The sequence below is a fragment of the Penicillium expansum genome (genome assembly GCF_000769745.1).
Source record: "Penicillium expansum strain MD-8 chromosome Unknown contig174, whole genome shotgun sequence".
Taxonomy (NCBI): Eukaryota; Fungi; Ascomycota; class Eurotiomycetes; order Eurotiales; family Aspergillaceae; genus Penicillium; species Penicillium expansum.
Window position 1 is genome coordinate 18,758 of NW_015971243.1, and position 20,788 is coordinate 39,545.

The following is a 20,788-nucleotide window of genomic DNA, read 5'->3' on the forward strand; positions in this document are numbered from 1 at the left end:
TATCATTGTTATATGTTGTAAATGCTTTGGATTCAAGGAAGTCAAGAAGTAAGCCTGCTTATCTGACTGTCATATCCTCGGTCCCACCTCTATCAGGTCATGATCTCTGCCGGTCTAGAGCAGAACCAGGGGGTTTTTCTCCAAGTATCACACTCGGATCATTTGAATTTGACATAGATAATAATCCCGGTAGAGTATCCATATATTTAAAAATAAATTTCAACAAAATAGCAAAGAATTATGAAAAAATGCAAGATTCCCCCCAAAAAAAGAGGTAGCACGTTGGGCCATGACATCGTCCACCTACGGGAACCGGAATAAATGTTGTTCTCCGCCCCAACTCCTTGTCAGCCGCCACTGTTTCTTTCTCCCCTTCCCTCTGCTTCCTTGCTTCCATTTATTTGTGTTTTGTTTCCCCCCCCTAAAAACATTGAACTCTTGATTATTCTTTCTGAACACTATGTGCTAAATGCCCTTTGCATCGATGATTTCGCTGGTGTACCGCGCTGAGGGGGTGTTTTGCTAAAAAAAAAAGGAAATCCGGGGCATCACACAGTTCCTTTGTCCTCTTGCACATGAGCTTGCTTTACAATGACTTCAAATGCTCCCACCTCCCTTCAAATATCTGAGGTTGACTCGGCTTTGACCGATCACAACGCGTCCGTGTCTGCACCCTCTCATGCGACCCACAGCCCCGGGTCTCGATTCATTCATCCTCGAAAACGCGAAATGGACGAAAGAGAGGAGCTGGGCCAAGAGCCATCAAACACGGCTATCGGACAGTTTACCTTCGCCCCTACCACCCGAACTACGGTCGTAACGACCACTACAACCACGACTACCTCCTTTCCGCCTTTGACAATCAACCCCCCACGAGCCGTCAAGGATTTGGACACCCGACAGTACCCTCTTGCATCATCTCCGACTCCAGCGGCCCTAAGAAACCTCAAGTTCAAGATCGGCGACAAGTCGATCATCTTTAACGAGCCCGAGGATACCGCAAATACTGCCGCTGAGGTACGATTCTATCCTACCCGTCCGGTTTCGTTGGTTCCACTGCTCACATTATAATGATATATAGTACAAGGAGAAAAGCGAGGCGTTGAAATCTTCAAATGGCCAGATTCGCTCCGTGAACTCGTTCATCTCCGAGGGCGAGAACCCCACTCGGCGTCTGACCCCTCCTAGAATAGTGAGCCAACCTTATAGTCACCCTTCCAGCACTCGCCGTCGTGCCGTCTCTCCCATCGCACTGTTTGATCATCGACCCTCGATTCTTCCGCGAACTCGCCCGTCACGGGTTCCTTCTGAGCCCATCACACGCCGAACTCGCCAAAGTGGCGTGGGATCAACTCATCTTGCCGCTGGCCTTGCCACCCCAGACACCGAAAGCAACCTGGGGGGACTTGGTGAAACTTCGGCTCCGAGACCGAGAATCCATAGCTCGGTGTTTCCGCGCAGAGAACCTCCTTTGCCGTCACCTCTCTCCTCTGAAATCGGAGCTAAAGGCTTACAGGCATCCAATCAAAACTCTTACTTGCAGAATGCATTGTCCGGGATTCGTTCAAACCCCGGAACTCAGGAGTCCCAGGCCACTGAAGCGGATAAGAGTTGCTCAACTGCACATGAATCGGCTTCATTTGGTCATGACACAACATATGGAACCCAGGAACCCGCATCGCAAGAAAGACCCGAGCTGATGTCTCAACTATCGGCAATAGACAATGCCATGGCGCAAGATATGTGTCTCCCGAGCCCGAGTCTCTCGCCGGTCGCTGCTATGAATGCCCTCCATGGCGAATCCTCCTTCGAGTCGGAAGGGCTTGACGTTGATACAGATTCCAGTCTGGATCATAATGTCTCGCGTTTTTCTAAGGCTTTGCGGCTCCAGGATGCAGATGAGACCCTGGCAAATGGCCATTCTCTCGCAAATTCACAGTCACCTTCCTCCCTTTTAGATATTCCCAAGGTGTTGGACTTCTTTGATTCGGTGCCTGATGAGGTCAAAACGTATCTCATGTATCAATTCCTTCGGAGATGCCCTAAACCTACTCTCCATTTCGTGGCCGATGTGGTTAATCCGACTTTAAAGTGCGACTTCCTGGCTCTTCTGCCTCTTGAGCTTAGTCTCAACATCGTCAAATACCTTGACGTTCAGACCATGTGCCGTGCCGCGCAGGTGTCTAAGAAGTGGAGACACGTCACGAATTCCGATGAAAAGAGCTGGAAGAATCTCCTTGACCAGGATGGATATCATCTCTCCGACGGAGAATTGGAACGGGCTATAAGACAGGGATGGGGATGGCAGTTGCCCAGCGGCCCTGAAGATCACGAGGAAGATCTCAGCCTCGTGGCCCTATCCAGGGGCGATATGGAGGCGTCGCCTGTCCCTTCGATGGCGGGTCCCAGCAGCAGAAGCCCTCTGGTGTCTCTGCCAATCAACCGACGAGGCAAGCGCAAGGCAAATACGCGTGCTTCAAGCCGCAAGCTTGCCAAGCGAAAGGTCTCATCCAGTGGAGGAGACATTGCCGAGCCAGACTGGAGGAGAGACATTGCTGCATCCGAGGCCCCATACGCCGCTGCCAACGCTGCAGCTGCGGCTGTGCCCTATGCTGAAGTAGGTCTGCCATCCCTCCGTGGGCTGTTCCTCTTCAAGGTCCTCTACCGTCGCCATGTTGCCATTCACAAGGGATGGATGCAACCGGATGTCAAGCCGCAACATATCGCTTTCCGTGCTCATGACCGCCATGTTGTTACTTGCCTGCAATTTGACGCTGACAAGGTTCTTACCGGAAGCGATGACACGAACATCAACGTGTACGACACTAAAACAGGTGCGTTGCAGGCAACATTGGAGGGCCACGAGGGTGGAGTTTGGGCTCTTGAATATCATGGCAACACGCTAGTCTCCGGTTCCACTGATCGCTCAGTGCGAGTCTGGGACATTGAGCGAGCCAGGTGTACTCAGATCTTCCACGGCCACACCTCCACCGTCCGATGCTTGCAAATCGTCCTGCCCACTGAGGTAGGTAGAGATGCAGATGGCCAGCCTGAAATTATGCCCAAAGAACCATTGATCATTACTGGGTCTCGTGACTCGAACCTTCGGGTGTGGAAGCTTCCCAAACCTGGTGACCCAGTCTACTATCAGAGTGGTCCTTCAGCGGATGACGCTAGCTGTCCATACTTCATGCGTGTGCTCACCGGCCATCAGCACTCTGTTCGTGCAATTGCAGCCCACGGTGATACCCTTGTGAGTGGTAGCTACGATTGCACGGTGAAGGTCTGGAAGATTTCCACCGGACAAACTTTACATACTCTGCAGGGTCACTCGATGAAAGTGTATAGCGTGGTTCTTGACCACAAGCGCAATCGTTGCATCAGTGGAGCCATGGACCACATGGTCAAGGTGTGGTCACTAGACGATGGCGCCGTCCTATACAACCTCGAAGGCCATACCTCCCTCGTTGGTCTGCTCGCTTTAGAGCACGATTTCCTTGTCTCGGCTGCCGCTGATTCCACCCTCCGAATCTGGGACTCCGTGCACGGCCACTGCAAGAACACCTTGAGTGCACACACCGGGGCCATCACCTGCTTCCAGCATGATGGGCAGAAGGTTATCTCTGGGTCCGATCGGACACTGAAGATGTGGGATGTACGAAACGGCGAGTGTGTTCGAGACCTCCTCACAGACCTCAGTGGCGTGTGGCAGGTCAAGTTCAATGACCGGAGATGTGTTGCCGCGGTGCAACGTGACAACTTGACTTATATCGAAGTAAGTGTTCTCTAATGATGCCCCCCGATCCTTTATGCTAATATTGCTTCCACCCAGGTTCTCGATTTTGGTGCTGCACGGGATGGAGTCCCGGAAAGCAAGCTTGCGAAACGCATCGTCGTCAACCGACGTGGGCAGGAGGTCCTCGGTGGAATCGAAGATGATGACGACTTGTCTGATTGAGATGTCTAGGCCGCATTTCTCTTCGACTTGAATCAATACTTCACCATCCGACAATCTTCCTCCTTATACTCCTTACTCCCTTTCCTCTATCTTCTCTTCTCTTCTCACTCTATTCCCCCATTCACGATACCCATCCTTACAGCTCTCGTCTTCCATCGGAACAAATATCCTTTGCATAGCGTGGTCGGCATTCTTTGGTCTTGCAGCATTACGATAAGGGGCCAGGCGTTGTTTTTCCCATATTTTTCTCATCATCTCTTATGTGGAGGTTTCTATCATTCTGTATTCCCAAATATTTGCCTATCCCCATGCATCCTGTCATTGATACGTTTTCTTTGTCTTTTCCCAATGCGTATGTGACTTCCCATCCTGTTGCCTGCCAGATCGGTGATTCTTTTACATATTTTTCGTCTTGCTTTGTCCGTATCGGACTGCTCATAATAGATTGATTACCTATGATCTTTCATTGCAAATCATTTCATGAGTTGAGTTAGTGCAAGATTTTCTTGTAATTGCATTGGTATAGTACATATGTATTCTGCTTACAGCAGCTAGTTCTAAATAGCGAAGCATTCAAATACTTCGAACATGAACCATAGTGTTACTTGACTGGCCCAGATATGCTGTCGTAGACCCATGCTGGCTAGCTCTGATGGCGTATGATAGCTCGGCACGCCCGATCTAAGGACTGGCTGTCATGCCCAGGAAAAGCCGGATATCTCAATCATCGCCCTAGAAAAGGAACGAAAGGTGCAGAATCTCATCTCTGGCCCATAGATATACGCGCTCGGGGAAGGGCTGATCGTACCTGACTAGCCGCACCTAGGAGTCAAGCCTAAAAAACTCGACGGGTATAGTTTCGAATTTAGACAACACAGCATGCCCTTTCACGACAAAGTTGCCGGTTTCTCTGCAGGAGGCGGTACAGCGAGCCGACCACCCTGCAAGCTCCCATCAATCCCAGCAGCAGACAATATCGACCAACGAACAGCATCGATCCCCAGTGACCGGCCAGGTCCAATCTTTGCCTCAGCACTACACGTCAAAATCTCACCCAAAGACCCAGGCCCCTCCGAAGCCCGTGGGTCTGGCTGGACAATGGGTTTGATACCCTGGAGCAAGCGTTGTAGTCGCTCGATATTGGCGGGCGTGACTCCGGTCTTTATCTGCTTCAATTGCCGAACGAGGAATTTGTCGACTTTGGATAGAATAATCTGGTGTGGGATTGCGTGGTGCCGGAATAGTCTGAGGATCTCGGCGTCTGTTTGCTTGATGCCGTGTGTGCTGTCGATGAGAAGGAATGCGCGACGGAGTCTATAATATCTTCGTTAGTGATTGTACACCATGGATGGGCAGGTTTTCTCATATGTTTCATGTGGCACATGGAATAGGCATAACTCACTGCTTCCGTCCCTGGAGGTACTTCATAATCTCCGCTCCCCACTCAGATCGACTCGCCTTTCCGTATCCCGGCATGTCAAGCAGCACAACCTTCGACTCGCCGCCCTTTGTACCTCCAATCCCGAACGCGTTCATTTCCCTCGTCCGGCCTGGCTTCGATGACGTCCAGCAAATCTCCTGGCCCATTATTGCGTTCAGTAGCGAGCTCTTGCCGACATTTGACCGGCCCAAGAATGCGACTTCCGGTTCGACTGATGCAAATGGCGTGGTGCGGAATTTGGCCGCGGACCAGAGTTTTAGCGGTGAATGACGCGACGGTGTGAATACCTTATCGGCGAAGGCTAATTGCTCCTCTTTGGGAGCTCTTGTATCCCAGTAGTAGCAGAGGTCGGACGGGGTGAGGTCTTTGAGTTCGCGTTTGGAATTGGGATTCGAGGCTGAGGATAGGGCTCGTATTGTTGTATATAATGATATCCTGGATGCAGAGTTCCTGCATTTTGGTATTGAGTTCATCATAACTCTCAGATACCTGAAAAGGATGTCGACAAAAGCCAAAAAAAAAGTAGAGTTGATATCGATTTCTCCAGATCGGTGCACGGAGCAAGTCGCCCGAGCCAAGACCGCATCATCAGCTATCGCATCCAGATAAGACTGACATTCTCCCCAACTTCCCAGGTTGTTCCATACTTCACCAGTCAAGATGATCAACGCAGTCCTCGTCTTCAATAACAATGGCCAGCCCCGGCTGACCAAGTTCTACACACAGCTGGTGAGTATAGCCCCGCCGCGCTCGCGCACTCGCGCACCCGCACAGGACAAGCCCCAAACTAACTCCAGAAAACAGGACACGCAAACACAGCAATCCTTGATCGCGCAAATATATCGTCTAGTCGCGCAGCGTCCAGCAAGCGCCTGCAACTTCCTCCCTCTACCACCTCTCCTCTCGCAAGGCGCCAGCTCCTCCGCCTCCGGACCCTCCGATACCCCCACGCAAATCACATACCGGACGTACGCAACGCTATCGTTCATCATGATCTCCACATCCACCGAGTCCCCGCTCGCTCTGATTGATCTGATTCAAGTATTTGTCGAGGCGCTGGATCGCATGTTCGAGAATGTCTGCGAGTTGGATCTTATTTTCGGATATGAGACTCTACATGCTGTCCTTGGTGAGATGATTGTTGGTGGTGTTGTTGTCGAGACGCATATTGAGAAGATCATCGCTGGTGTGCGTGCTCAGGAGGGATCTCTAGGAAAGAAGAAGGCTGTTCAGGCTGCTAGTACTAGCTTGGGTCGTGGGGCTTTGCCTGGGCTGGGGGCTTGGAGGTGATCTATGGATGATAGATGATTTCTCTTTTGATGACCTGCATATTGATGGATCTAACGACCACGACGTCTGATTTGGTCTATCTAAGGCGTTCTGTTTACGCATTCTAGATTTGCTTTCGCAGGATTTAGGAGTGGTGTTTTAGACCTTTCGGGTATTGATGTCTTTTAATGATGTATTGAGTGATGTGATTGTACATTGTGAAGTTCTGTAGAGCCAAATACTCATATGCTCTTCGGTGTATCTAAACCGGGATTTTTGAGACCCATTTGCGTTTACTACTGGGCTGGGTTTTCGGGCGTGCGTGTTGGGAGTGGCTATTTTGATCCAAGGCTGTCCATGAATTGACTTAGTAATAGTTGTATATATATCGTGGTTCTCCACACTCTGGGATTACACTAGTAATAATGATAGGCTTTTTAGTATAGTTAAGATACTAGCCTTAATTAATCTAGAACTATTTTATTGCCAAATGGTAGGCGAAAAAAGTACTCCAGATGAGACATTAACTCCCAGCCCTTGAGAAGAAACCTCCAAGCTGAATCATTCCATTGACCCCAAAGGTTATATTTGCTATTTACCGACCTAGAAGCAGCATTTGCAAGTAAACCCGCAAGACCTGAGAGCTAGCATTTTGCGGGGGAAAGGCGATTGGGGTTGGTTGTTTGCGCATGTGGATATTGGCAAAGCGTGCTGTATTCCAGACTGACTCTTTTGCCATCTGCAAGATCAGAGGCATAGAAAATCGATACCGACGGAAGGGTTTAGCATCGTCCTTTTCGATTCCTTCGCGAGGAAAATGGAAGTCATTGCAAGGAATAGAGAGTCGTGAGGGGGGAACAATTGCTTCAATTGGGCATAGGAATGTGAGCCCCATCGCCTAGTGTTAAGGCAATCCGATCGCAGGCTAGACTAATTGCACCAGCTCGATTACAGATTCAGTCATATCTGCAAGTGCTCCCCTTGGGATCATACTTGCAAGGTTTGCTATATTGCCATAAAGTATTAGTTTCCAGAGTTCTTTAACGCGGAATCCGAGCGCCCTGTATAGATCGATGTACATCATAGGAGAGTCCTACCAGGTGTGGTGTCCACGGGTAACTCTAGACTTCTAGAGAGACAACGCCATGACCAATCCAGATTTGGAGTAGGTACCTTAGGGCCGATCTTTCCGTACCCCCGGTGGTTAGCGTGCTGTCATCTAAACAGTAGACTGTATTTTGACATCATTTCAATTGAAGCAATTTTTATCTTGGGGAGATTCAGCGGCATGATGAAAGATCAGCAAGCTTATTTATTCCTCGTGTTTATGGGGAATTACAAGATTTGTATGAGGTTTTTAAGGAAGGTACCCTCCATCGCTGCTGCCACGATCTTGAAGATGAATGTCATGTGACCTGAATCACGTGGTCAGGTCAACATGCCCTAGTGGATTGCCCTAGCCCTGGTCACATGAGCGCGCTAGCGCGACCCACAGAAACTTCATAAGGTGCATCCACACGAACTTTTCCCTTTCTCATCCGTCAACCGTCAATCAGCGCAATCCCAGTCGACAAAATGGTGGTGAGTACATAAATTGTCTCTTGATAACATCAGAGGCTTCTTCTAGTTCCTGCGATGTCTCACGACATTCGCTTTGCTTCAGATCTTTTGATCTAAGCAATTCCGCCGATCGCGCGCAGCCTCGAAAGAGATGTGTCGCGCATCGTGTGATGATTTTGGCTGGAAGCATGGAGTCAATGCCCGTAACACGGCTTGGCTCATGTTCTCCTTAGAGTTCAAAGAAGATGCAGCACTATGTGAACAGCACGCTGATCTTCTTCCTCAATGATAGCCTCCTACTAAGTCCGGAAAGAAGACCGCCGCTCTGCCCTACCCCCAGGGCAAGGCTGGCGCTGGCAAGAAGGCTGCCAAGGTACGTTTTTCTTCTTCCCCTTTAGGAGTTGCATTGAGCTTTGAAGATCGCTAACCTTCTTTCCACAGAACCCCCTTATCGAGAAGCGCACTCGCAACTTCGGTATCGGCCAGGACATCCAGCCCCGTCGCAACCTCTCCCGCTTCGTTAAGTGGCCCGAGTATGTCCGTCTTCAGCGCCAGAAGAAGATCCTGAACATGCGCCTGAAGGTTCCCCCTTCAATTGCTCAGTTCCAGGCCACTCTCGACCGCAACACCGCTGCCCAGACCTTCAAGCTCCTCTCCAAGTACCGTCCTGAGACCAAGGCCGAGAAGAAGGAGCGTCTCGTCCAGGAGGCTACCGCCGTCTCCGAGGGCAAGAAGAAGGAGGATGTCTCCAAGAAGCCCTACAACGTCAAGTACGGTCTCAACCACGTCGTCGGACTCGTTGAGAACAAGAAGGCTTCCCTCGTCCTCATCGCCCACGATGTCGACCCCATTGAGTTGGTTGTCTTCCTTCCCGCTCTCTGCCGCAAGATGGGTGTCCCCTACGCCATTGTCAAGGGTAAGGCCCGTCTCGGCACAGTCGTCCACAAGAAGACCTCCGCCGTTCTCGCCCTGACCGAGACCCGCGCTGAGGACAAGGCCGAGTTCGCCAAGCTCCTCTCCGCCATCAAGGAGGGTTACACCGACAAGAACGAGGACTCCCGCCGCCACTGGGGTGGTGGTATCATGGGCGCCAAGGCCAACGCCCGCATCGAGAAGAAGCAGAAGGCTCTCGATGCCGCCATCAAGGTTTAAGCTTGTGTAACTACAGCTTTTCCTCTGATGTCTGTTTGACGGGATCGTTTTCTAATCGAAGCGCTCGGATCTCAAAAATAATAAGTTATGATGGGAAACGACGAGGCGTTGAAGGCTTTGACGATCTATTGACGGCCAATTCTTTTAGCTTTAGATGGGTGCGAAAGAGCCCTTTGGCCCTTTTTGGATCCTGTTCTAACAAAAAAAGACACATTTTTCTCTCACGAACTCCAATGGCCCTATGTACCACTTTTCTGCAGATACCCATGAATGCATTTCTCTACCTGTTCAATCTATTGATGGTCTTTGTACTCCCATCAGAACTAGGCATTCATGTCGTCTGCTTCGTATTTGTAGTGTATGATGTACTTGATTATAATCTGTCCAAATCCATATGCAGGTGGTAGACAAATCTCTTAAATATCCATCTCTTGATCGGCGAAATTTCACTCAATCAAGATTTTTCACCTCTTCGCCTCCCGCTTTGTGTGGGATCTGCGAGGCACCTGCGACACCTGCCAAGAATACCAAGTCTTTTCTAAGTGATAGACCCGTCTTGGCACATATGTTAAACGTCTCTACATACTCTTGTCAAACGGTCTTGCATTAAAGAAATAGACAACATGGCTGTTTAATAAAGGCTGGAAGATACAAGGCCAGGTACGCTATATATATCTATGGATGGTAGGTGGGGTGGAGGGGTAATTCCCCCCTGTATGTCACATTCAATCTGTGTAAACACAAGAATATATATTATTCATATTCCCTATAAGAATATCTAGAACTGGTTTCCGTTGTTGTCATAAGCCTCGTGGACCTGCTCTCTGGCCTGGTACTTGGCCCTCTCCTTGTCAAAGAAGTCCAATCCTCTGGTCTCAACCTCACGGTCGACAAAGGCACCAGCGAATCCAGCCAGGATCTCCTTGGCCTTTGCGTGGCTCTCGGGCTCGCCTATTACAGACAAAAAGAAGTATCAGCCTTTCTGTGTCTCTTGACTTGGCTTTGTGTACCGAATGGCCACCAGTGGGGGGAGGGGGATGGATGTATATGTACCGTTCTGAGCAACGTGGTTCTCGTAGGCCTTGGCGGCCTCGTAGCTGGCGGCACCGGCGATCAGCTCGTGGATCACGGAAGGATCGTGCTCTTGCTGGCCGTTGTAGGTGTTGTAGGCCTGAGCCTGATCGGAGTCGTCTAGGGAATTGTGTGTTAGTGGAAGGTTGGTATCAAAGGAAGGATAAAAGAGGATGGATACTCACCACTGAACCAGCCCATTTTGAATTGAATTGTGAAGAAAAGTGGTAAGAGAGAATTGAGAAGAGTAGTGAAACATGAGGAAGAGGGGTAGACTAGTGGGTTTTATACTCTCCCACTAGTGCCACTTCATCATTTGCGGTCACATCATTGAGGGGCATATGCTCCCGAGCTCAGACCAGTCATAGAAGGCGACGCTAACTTTAGTCTAGTCAGAATATAGATGAAACAGAGGTGTACGTAGTACAAGTAAAACAATCACCGGAGCGAGAAATAGATAGTAATAACGAAAGAGGTTTATTACACCCCCAAACAACCTAAATACCAGGAACCGATAGTCATGAGCAGAATAAGAGAAGACAAGGCTGGTATGATGAAATTACAGTAAGATCCAGAGGCCCACGGCCAAAGCATAGAATGAAAAAAAAGTACAAAGAAACTCAAAAGCCCAGCCGTATGCTCCCAGAAGACCAGAGATGCTCACCGCCGATTTTTTCCAATATGAATGATGACACTGAGAAACCCCGTCTAAAGACACAAGTTGAAGCAAAAGCAAGCGAAGAAGGTGTATAATGTGAAGAAGGACGAGACATAAACGTGATCGCGGTCATTTGGTCATTAACGTTGAGGAGGTCGTGAAAGCCCTTGTCGTACCTGGATTTTTGTTAGCCAGTTCGGAGATAAGTGTTCGGACCACAATCACTCACCTTCATTTGTTCAATTCTCGCCTTCAGTTGGCTAGTGACTTCCGCGGCTCGCTTCCAGTTCTCTGCCGGTTCAGAAGATCTGGGCTGGTGGTGGTCGTCTTCGGTGAAATTTGTGTTGGAGTTTCGGGCGGATGAGCGCGTCGGGCTACCAACGGCCGAGTAACCGTATGTAGGGCTCAAGTTGCGTCGGCCTAGGCCGCCATTGCGACTGCTGGGTCCTGGTGATTCTACGCCGTTGTTCTCCCTCTCCTCACTGGGGGTAGCAGAGGCGTAGCTTCGAGGACGCGAGGTTTCGAAGCGGGATCCCATGTGAAGACCAGATCGTGTAGCAGCATTGCCATTGCCGAGGTGGTCTTGATAGATGGAGCTGGTGTCTGGCATACCCATGCTCCCTGTATCGGAGGTAGCGTTAGGTGGGCTTATGGCAGATGCGCGAAGTGCTCGTGCAAGTTCACGCTTCAATCTTTCGATCTCTCTCTGCTGTTTTTGAACACTCCCCTCCGCAGTTTCCGCGTCACTCCGGGCTCGAACAAGTTGAGTCTCTTTCGCCTTGATGCTCAAGACATCGCGGGTGTGGTCCTCAATCAGCTGTGCATTCTGGTTCTGCAGTTCAGTGATCGTTGAGTTAAGCCTTGAACGCTCGGACTTCATATCTTCCACGATTCGGTTGAAGTTTTCCTTCTCCGCCCGTAATGCCTCTAACTCAGCACGCTCGGCGGCTGCCATAGCATTCGCAGCAGGTGAAGGAGCAGGGGCAGGTTCAGCAGGCGCTGACGGTCTGGCAATGGGCCGACCCGCAAGGCCACGACCAAGACCAAATTTGGGAGCAGCTGGCGGGGGAGCCACATCCTCTTCTGGGGGTGCGGCAACTCGTCTTGATGGAGACGCAGTGGTTCCGGGGCCAGCAAGCTTCCGTTGCAGCTTGAGACCCGATCCAGGAGGTGCAAGACCGCCGGCCTTCGCGGCACCGAGCTTTGAAGGGATTCCTCTGGCTGCAGGCCTGGCCGGGGGTTCTTCTGGGGCAGGTGGAGCAGCCACAGGGGCTAGTTTTTTTAGTCCCGTTGGCGGCTTCTTGCCAACAACCTTTCTGCCAGCCGGGAGAACGGGCTTTGGGGGGGCCACAATAGCCTTGGGGCGCTCCTTGGCCTTGACCTCAGCGGTTCCGAAGTACTCCTTGATTTTGGTTTTACGAATCTCGTCAAGTCCATCGAGATACGGGTTCATGGCCCGTTCACCGAGGATCTTCATTAATGTACCCAGAATTTCAGCAGCTCCCTCGCGGATTGCTGGGGCTGATTCGGTCAATAGCTTTGTGCCCGCATCGGCGATCGCTTTCTGCTCTGCCTTGGCTGGTACCGTCCGGGTTGTGCGCAAGCAACGAACCAAGAACTTGACAGTTTCCTGCTTGATCTGTGGATTCTTGTGCTTGAGATACTCAAAAATTTCTTCCAAGCATTCCGTAAGGGTTGTGGTGGTGAAGACAGCATCCAACGCCTGGCCCAAAGCATCTGCGACAGTCGTCTTCTTTTCTTTCAGACGTTCAAACATGGGCGCCATAATGACGCTTCGGTATTTGGTAAATCCATCGCGCAGGCCCTTGGCCAACACGTCCACACAATTCGCAGCTACCGTAGCGACAGCGACGTTAGCATCCTTCATAGATTTGGCCAATCCCCTCACGATCTCATCGTAGGGGCCGTCTTTGATTCGGGGGACGTTGATAACGTTATAGAGAGCGTCCAACGCTTCTTTGCGATCCTTCCATTTTGATGAGGCCAATTGATCATGGAAGTCGGCAGGGACTTTCTTCATGACATCAACCGGTTCCGCTAGGTCGAAGGCATCAACAACCACCCCATCCTCCTCCTCATCAAAGTCGTCGCCGGCTGGTTCTTCGCCCTCCTCGCCTGCTGGTGCAGCGCTGGCCGCAGCCATGGCATCTTGTTGTGCCCGAGTGAATCGCTCTTGCTTCGGTGTGGGGTCCTGCTTCACAGTTTCGAATAGTTTCTCCAAATCGGCCTGCTGCACAGGTTTCAAATCTGCCCAGAATAGAGGCTTGATGGCCTCCCGCAGCCACCGATAGAGTTCTACTGTCAGGTTTTGTGCTTCTGCGCGGACATTTTTATCGGCATGACCAAAAACCTTGGTCAGGGCCTTTAGAGTTTGCTTTGGGTCGACGATCTTGCAGCCGAAGTTATGGTAAATAAGGGTGAAGGCTGCGAGAGAGGCGGCGACCACCTTGGGTACTTTGTGTGATAGTGTGGGTAGTAGCTCCTCGATCACCGGATCGGCCTTATCCATTTCGACACATAATAAAAGAGCTTCCTGGGCGCTAGCTTTACCGGCCGGTCGTGTCGATGGGAGACCTTTCTCAGCAATTGGGCCAATTGTAAATGAGCGGGTCCTGCAAATGGGAATGCTGTCAGTGGATTCAGGGTGGACCGAGAAGGCCGTCGCGACTGGGACCGGGGGTTGACGCACCTTGTGCAGGCCTGGGCTCCTCCGAATTTCAGAAAGGCGCAGTACGCCGCGAGACCTTCTGACTGCGCGGCAACGTTGGAATCTGCGACTGCTCCTTTCCATAGGCCGGGATCTTGTATGAATGGCACGAAGACTGGGTCTGATTCATCGGGGGTCTTTTCAAATTGCGCTTTCGCATCTTCATATCCCTCCTTTCGAACTTTCCAATTCTATTATCGGGGTTAGACTCTTCATTTTATCAATCGGGTTCATTATGCAGGAATGAGCGCACCTTGTGAGCGAACCGGTCGGCCAAGGGTAAAGAGGAGAAGTCCTCTGTGGCTTCAGCCATTTTGACGGGTGAAGGACGGAACTATCAACGGATCCTAGGAAGGTAAGGAGTCAGCACGTTCTGCAGTGTCCGATCAGAAGTGCGCATAGTAGCAAAGTAGATTCCGGATAAAGAAATAAAAGGTGCTGAGTAGGTGTTGCGGGGGGTCTCGGGGGTGTTTCGGGGTTCAGACGATCGTACTGTGTTGGGTTGATGCCCAAAGGGTATCAAAGGCAGACTTGTCTTGAACAATAAGACACTGATCTTGACTAGAACATGAACAACCAAGTCAAAGTGTCCGATATATTGACAGGGGTGGCTGATATTAGTCGAAACACACGGGGTTAAAGAAAATAAACAGTTGAAGTTGAAGGAAAGTAAACAAAAGCCTTGGCGAATTGTTTTGTTTAAACCCCCCGCGGTGGATCACAACTTGTTCTTCATATTTATCTTCTCTTCTTTTCTTCGCCTCTATTCTTCAATTCCTCTACTTCTCTTGCATCAATTCGCCAATTCATCAACTCTCCAGCTCTCCAACTCCCCCTACTCCCCTTACTATTCGCCGACACCGCTCCCACAACTTCCCCTCCATCGCAGTTTTCCGATCCAATCTGGTGTATGCGCATTTGGATAAGCAGAGAGAGCAGATAGCACATATAACACCATGAGCCAACTTCTCACGACGCGGCAGGCGGAGGAGCTGTATGTGACCCAATCTGGTTCCTTTAGGGGTGATCGCTGATGGTGTTTTGCGACAGACATAAAGGAATAATCGCCTACCTCACCTCTGTGAATTTACATCACAGCTCCGCCGCTTTACGAGAAGAACTTGGCGACTCGATCCGAGTCGACGAGACGACACTAAAGAAATATGAAGGACTCTTGGAGAAGAAATGGACGAGCGTAGTCCGGTTACAGAAAAAGGTGCGAACACCAGGCATATCAACAAGCCTTCCTCTTGTTAACCTGCTGTTCTGGTATAGATTATGGAGCTGGAGGCACGATGCGCTTCACTCCAGTCCGAGTTGGATACCGCAACCCCGACTTCTCTGAATCGCAAAAACCAAGACCCAGTCTCCTGGCTGCCTCGAGCACCAGCGCGTCATGACCTCCAGTCGCACCGTTCGCCAGTATCGTGTCTCGCTTTCCATCCAGTATTCTCTTCTTTGGCCTCCGGTTCAGATGATACCACAATCAAGATCTGGGACTGGGAGTTGGGTGAACTAGAACGCACAATCAAAGGACATACCAGGGCAGTGTTAGACGTCGACTATGGAGGACCGCGCGGAGGCACACTTCTTGCATCTTGCTCGTCAGATCTGACGATCAAATTGTGGGATCCGGCTGACGATTATAAGAACATCCGAACGCTACCAGGGCACGACCACAGTGTTTCAGCAGTTCGGTTCATTCCATCCGGAGCTGCAGGGTCTCCCATGTCAGGAAACCTGCTAGTCTCGGCTTCTCGCGATCTCACACTGCGAATTTGGGATGTCACGACTGGATATTGCGTCAAATCCATGCAGGGCCATGGAGACTGGATTCGAGATGTTACACCATCCCCAGACGGCCGGTTCCTCTTCTCCGGTGGAGATGACCGAGTTGCACGTCTGTGGGATATCTCATCTGGTGATACTAAATCAACATTCTTAGGCCACGAGCACTATATCGAGTGTGTGGCCTTCGCTCCGCCAACAAGCTACCCTCACTTGGCCGCTATTGCAGGGCTAAAGAAGCCACCACCAGCATCATCGTCCGCTGAGTTTGTGGCTACAGGTTCTCGCGATAAGACCATCCGTATCTGGGATACCCGTGGAAACTGCATCAAGACCCTTGTTGGTCACGACAACTGGGTCCGCTCATTGGTCTTCCATCCCGGCGGAAAATACCTCCTCTCGGTGTCTGACGATAAGACCTTGCGGTGCTGGGATCTCACGCAAGAATGCAAGTGTGTGCGCAAGATCGTGGCCCATGATCACTTTATTAGTTCGCTTCGATGGGCACCGCCTTTGGTTAAGGATGCCGGTGCGAATGAGGGTGCGAACGGTGCCGAGGCTGCATCTAATGGGGCGAAGGTAGACCCCAATGCGACAAAGATGTCTATTCGATGTGTCCTGGCAACTGGCAGTGTTGATCTCAAGGTCCGGGTCTTTGCAGCATGACCTTCTATTTGAGTTAGCACCGAGCGAGGAGCAATGGGAAAGAAGATGAGGGCAACACCGAAAGCTTGAGATACAATCCATTCCCGTCATTGAGCGGGGACTGCATCTCTCGCGAGGGTGATGCTTACATGTTGAAGGGTTCAGGATTTGATGAGCACAGTTTGCCGTTTCTGGGTAAAGGAGTTGGTTATTCTTCCGTGATACCAGTGACTTTCTTTCTGTTTGCAAATGATGAGGGGATTAGACTAGACAGTATTGTCTAGGCTAAACCCATGTTTACGATGTACACTGTTGATTTTTTTTTTGTATTTTGATATTGATGGGTGGTTCCTCTCCTTCTTCCTTTTCTCATACATACTTTAGACCTACCTTTAGTTGGAAGATCCATCCCAGGAATACAACATATCACAATGCCAATGAAAATAGATTGAAGCGGTATAATACAGTACATAACCTCCGATATGCAACACCACGGAGGCCAAAGGACAAGTCCAACAGTTCAACTGAAGCCCGTCCCAAAAAGAGTTAAACGTACACTTCTTCAGTAAAAGCCAACAGCTCAGTTCTCAGCCTCCTTCAATCTCTCCTGAGTAACCCTCTCACTCTCCGCCAATCTCTCCTGCACAATCCTCTTAACCTTCCCGATACGCTCATTCTCCGCATGAATACGGTGAATCAACTGCGCAGTAGAAAGCACCTCACCCTGAGGCACCGGCACACCCGCCTTAGCCGCCTCCTTGACAAGATCCACCTCCCGACCAAGCCGCTTCGACTCACGACGGAGATACTTCGCCGCCCAGCGCGTCTCACGCTCAGCCTCACGCTCCTCCTTCGATAGAACAGCAGGCCGGTCCGCAATCGCCTCACCGAAAGGTGTGATGATACGTTCGACGACGTGGTGCACGTTTCGGCTCTTGGGAGCGCCGGACGAGAATTCGATTATGTCGCCGTCGCGGAGGGAGTTGCGCGGGTCGGAGACGAGGTAGTGCGTTTCCTGTGGGTAGAACTTGCGGATGTGTCGGTCCCAGACTGTGTGGCGGTGGCAGACGCGCACTGTGCGGTCCATGCGGCCGACTGAGACCACGGTGCCGGCTTTCAGGGCGGAGGCGTAGTTGCGCAGTCGGGAGGGCGCTTGTGTTTCTGTGCCGGTGGTCTTGGGCTGTGTGCGGGTTGGGATGGTTGTTGAGGCGTTGCGGAGGGGCGTGGTGAGGTATGTGGTTGATTGGAGGATTGAGGGGCGTGTCAGGGACAGAGGTGTCGTGATTGAGGCGCGGAGAGGCATTGTTGCCCGGAGGAGGTGGCTTGGTGCCATTGTTGGTGGGGGAGCAGGCGGTTGCTCTTCCAATTGAAGTTGGACGGGGTTGAAGAAGACAAGGAATGGGAGATGGTCAAGCACGCGAATGGTTTGTGTTAATGGTGACCGCCCAAATGGTTGCGAGCTTGAGGTGTTTGGAGTTGAGGATTTCGAGAATTTCTCGGGGAAGCATGTTTGCACTGTTTGCACTCTAGTATAAAAGGTCGACTTGGATGGACTCAGGAGTAACTGGGCAATTTGATAGCAAAATCCTCATATCTAGGTATAGATTGTATCTGGAATTCATATTATTTGTAAAAAACTTTACAGTGTCTAATTGACCGAAGGAGATTTCCAACTGATAGCCTGGGAAAAGGACGAGCTTGGAGACAAAAGATATTTAAGGGGAGAGAATTTCCGAAGCGAGTGTCGAATTAAAGTCATCTTAATTAATAATAGGATGATAAACCCATCAAGACACGGCCTAATGTTAGGGTGGGTGAGCGATCCGGGTTGCTCACTGAATTGACATCCGGTATCCCTGAATGTGTATTGAGTATCCTCCAAGGCTGGAATGAGCATTTAACGTGACTGACCTTGAGATTGCATTGTTTCCCTTGAATATCACTTTGCACAAAAATAAGACATGTTATAACTAGACTATTTTGATCAGTAAGTGAAATGATCTGTTTACATCAAAGGTTAAACCCGCTTAGCCAAACCACCAAGTCCGAGGAAGCTCTATAAAAAAGCAAAAAAGTAACAACAAACGCGTGAAAGCCCATACACACTTCCTGGAGGTAACACAATCACTTGTTTGCTGATGCTCGCGGTCTCCTCTTCGACAGATAAATGGGGACATAGTCATATTCTGCCCAGATAGCTCAGAGGAACCATTCATCCGGGTTAGACCCGGCTAAATTCTGATATGTCTTGTCTAGAAGGGAACCCAACCTGTATACGGAGTACAGGAATCAAATTTTAGATGGGGAAAAAAAGCAAAAGCAGAAACCAATAAGAAACCTCTAAGAAAATACATTTCGTCTCATCCATGTTCGTGAAGGCCATCTAAGGTTCATTGAAAGACCCGTTCCGACTGCAGACCAGGTAACTGGGAACAACATGTCTCGGAAGAGAAATATCCAAGATTATTACACATTACGCGTCTTGCGGCGTGGGTGGCACATCGGTTTCGTTTGCATCTGTTTCCGCCAATTTCTTGGATTGGAATTTATCGGCAGAGCGAGCTGATATCCGGGTGAGTTCGGTGACGAAGGATTGGCCCCAGAATGCGCTAGAAAATGGTCAGTTGGAAACGAGAGAAGAGAGAAGAGACCGCCTGGTTGACAGGGTGACAGGGTAACTTACCTGGTGTACTTGGACACGTATCTGTCCAACTTGGCAAAATTAAGGGCCCTCTGTTCGTCACTCATAGTCACGGCTTCTTGGTAGGCACCGGCCAGTTCTTCAGTATTCCAGGGGTTCACGATGATACTGCCATTCAGACTCTGGGCTGCGCCGGCAAATTCAGAAAGCACCAACACTCCATGGCGCTTTTGTTGGGTGGCGATGTACTCGTAGGCCACCAGGTTCATACCGTCACGGGTAGATGAGACAATGCAGGCATCTGATACGGCATAGAGAGCGATGAGTTCGTCGAAGTTGACGGACTTGTGTAGGAAGTGAATAGGTTGGAACTCAACCGTGCCTTGAAAGACGATTAGCCCCGTTCACTCAGAGCACCAATCGAGAATACTTACCGAACTTTCCATTGATCCGACCAACCAGTTCGTTCACCACGGCCCTCAAATTCTGATACTCTTCCACATCCTGTCGACTGGGAACGGCAACTTGTACAAGCACAACCTTCCCAACCCATTCTGGGTGGTCGCTGAGGAAGACTTCGAGGGCGTGCAACTTCTGGGGCACGCCCTTGATGTAATCAAGGCGATCGACGCCGACCATCAGCTTCACACCCTGGAACTTCTGCTCTAGCATGGCAATGCGCTTCTGGACCTTCTCCTTCTTCAATCCTTCCTTGAACTTCTCAGGGTCAATACCAATGGGGAAAGCTCCGCATGTGATAATCTTGCCCTGGAACTCAATACCGTTTGGCGTAGTTGCAAGACCCCTAATCCAATTAGATACAACCTCCAGACCGGGTAGGGTATACTAACAGTAGACGCGCGCAACTGCTCAGGAAATGGCGAGTGTAGTCATAAGTGTGGAAGCCGATCAGGTCGCAATGCAGGACACCCAGGAGCAGTTCATTCCGCACGGGGAGGATTCGGTAGATCTCGCTGCTAGGGAACGGTGTATGTAAGAAGAAACCGATCTTCACGTTCTTCTTGCTATCGCCGATCTCCTCGCGCAGCATCTCAGGAAGTAGCATCAGGTGGTAGTCGTGAACCCAAATCAGGTCGCCATCCTGCACTTCCTTCGCGATAGCCTGTGCAAAAAGACGGTTGGCTTCCTTGTAGGCTTCCCAGGCGGACTCGTCGAAGGTGATCTCGCCGGGGTGGTAATGGAACAGGGGCCAGAGGATGGAGTCTATCGGAAAGAACGAGACATCAGTGTATATTCCAGGGGGTTGGCGGGGAGGAGCCTCTCAACTGACTGGAGAACCCATTGTAGTGTCGATCTGCCAGGTCATCATCAATGAAAACGGGTACAGCGCCATATTCTTCCTTGAGGCGCTGCTTCACGACAGGGATCTCGGGCTCGGGCACCTCCAGACCGGGCCAGCCGTACCACTGGAAGGTGGTTGATTTTGACAGGCCACTCAGACCACTGACCAGACCTCCTGAAGACATTGAGAAATCATATTTTCCATCATCAGACCGCTTGATTGTGATCGGCAGACGGTTGGAGACCAGAAGCAGGCGAGCTTCGTTCTTGGGTTCGACGGAAGGCATGGCGATGGACCGAATGCCGGGCGTAAATGTATGATGGGGTTAGACCGGAATAAAGAGCTGTGATTGTAGGCAAAGTAAGCTGGGCTCCTGTAGCTCCGATAGAACATGCGGTTAGAGTCAATTTCGTAGGCGGGGAAACCCTTGGAGATCATGACGACTATGAACCAACCTTTGGAACAAGTGGATATATCACTCCGGATGAGCACCAGACTAGCAATCTGTCTCCATAGGCAGATAACTGCTAGTAGTAGTACTCAACAAGACAGTCGAGTGTGAAGAGAAAAAAAA

The 20,788-nt window shown here is 50.5% G+C and overlaps 9 protein-coding genes across 9 annotated transcripts; 4 read left to right on the top strand and 5 right to left on the bottom strand.

The window, feature by feature from the left end:
• Positions 1-591: 591 nt before the first annotated feature.
• Positions 592-3,958, top strand: PEX2_053110 (F-box/WD repeat-containing protein; the record flags this gene model as incomplete). Its single annotated transcript, XM_016742585.1, has 3 exons — positions 592-1,017; positions 1,082-3,775; positions 3,833-3,958. The coding sequence occupies 3 exons, from the start codon at positions 592-594 to the stop codon at positions 3,956-3,958; spliced, it is 3,246 nt and encodes a 1,081-aa protein (XP_016600836.1).
• An 887-nt stretch (positions 3,959-4,845) lies between these two features.
• PEX2_053120 (translation initiation/elongation factor MRX8) lies at positions 4,846-5,875 on the bottom strand (the record flags this gene model as incomplete). The annotated part of the gene is made up of 2 exons (XM_016742586.1): positions 4,846-5,272; positions 5,361-5,875. 2 exons carry the CDS (start codon positions 5,873-5,875, stop codon positions 4,846-4,848), a joined length of 942 nt encoding a protein of 313 aa, XP_016600837.1.
• Positions 5,876-6,059: 184 nt separating this feature from the next.
• PEX2_053130 (putative AP-3 adaptor complex subunit sigma) lies at positions 6,060-6,689 on the top strand (the record flags this gene model as incomplete). Its single annotated transcript, XM_016742587.1, has 1 exon — positions 6,060-6,689. One exon carries the CDS (start codon positions 6,060-6,062, stop codon positions 6,687-6,689), a length of 630 nt encoding a protein of 209 aa, XP_016600838.1.
• A 1,554-nt stretch (positions 6,690-8,243) lies between these two features.
• PEX2_053140 (60S ribosomal protein eL8) lies at positions 8,244-9,380 on the top strand (the record flags this gene model as incomplete). Its single annotated transcript, XM_016742588.1, has 3 exons — positions 8,244-8,249; positions 8,521-8,601; positions 8,670-9,380. The coding sequence occupies 3 exons, from the start codon at positions 8,244-8,246 to the stop codon at positions 9,378-9,380; spliced, it is 798 nt and encodes a 265-aa protein (XP_016600839.1).
• Positions 9,381-10,158: 778 nt separating this feature from the next.
• PEX2_053150 (DUF3759 domain-containing protein) lies at positions 10,159-10,652 on the bottom strand (the record flags this gene model as incomplete). The annotated part of the gene is made up of 3 exons (XM_016742589.1): positions 10,159-10,331; positions 10,434-10,571; positions 10,637-10,652. The coding sequence occupies 3 exons, from the start codon at positions 10,650-10,652 to the stop codon at positions 10,159-10,161; spliced, it is 327 nt and encodes a 108-aa protein (XP_016600840.1).
• Positions 10,653-11,249: 597 nt separating this feature from the next.
• Positions 11,250-14,150, bottom strand: PEX2_053160 (putative spindle pole body component; the record flags this gene model as incomplete). The annotated part of the gene is made up of 4 exons (XM_016742590.1): positions 11,250-11,285; positions 11,339-13,742; positions 13,820-14,028; positions 14,091-14,150. 4 exons carry the CDS (start codon positions 14,148-14,150, stop codon positions 11,250-11,252), a joined length of 2,709 nt encoding a protein of 902 aa, XP_016600841.1.
• Positions 14,151-14,793: 643 nt separating this feature from the next.
• On the top strand, positions 14,794-16,291 carry PEX2_053170 (WD40 repeat domain-containing protein; the record flags this gene model as incomplete). The annotated part of the gene is made up of 3 exons (XM_016742591.1): positions 14,794-14,831; positions 14,888-15,053; positions 15,113-16,291. The coding sequence occupies 3 exons, from the start codon at positions 14,794-14,796 to the stop codon at positions 16,289-16,291; spliced, it is 1,383 nt and encodes a 460-aa protein (XP_016600842.1).
• A 559-nt stretch (positions 16,292-16,850) lies between these two features.
• Positions 16,851-17,603, bottom strand: PEX2_053180 (uS17 family ribosomal protein; the record flags this gene model as incomplete). The annotated part of the gene is made up of 1 exon (XM_016742592.1): positions 16,851-17,603. One exon carries the CDS (start codon positions 17,601-17,603, stop codon positions 16,851-16,853), a length of 753 nt encoding a protein of 250 aa, XP_016600843.1.
• A 1,140-nt stretch (positions 17,604-18,743) lies between these two features.
• On the bottom strand, positions 18,744-20,500 carry PEX2_053190 (glycosyltransferase family 20 protein; the record flags this gene model as incomplete). The annotated part of the gene is made up of 5 exons (XM_016742593.1): positions 18,744-18,879; positions 18,954-19,293; positions 19,346-19,716; positions 19,763-20,135; positions 20,203-20,500. The coding sequence occupies 5 exons, from the start codon at positions 20,498-20,500 to the stop codon at positions 18,744-18,746; spliced, it is 1,518 nt and encodes a 505-aa protein (XP_016600844.1).
• Positions 20,501-20,788: the final 288 nt, after the last annotated feature.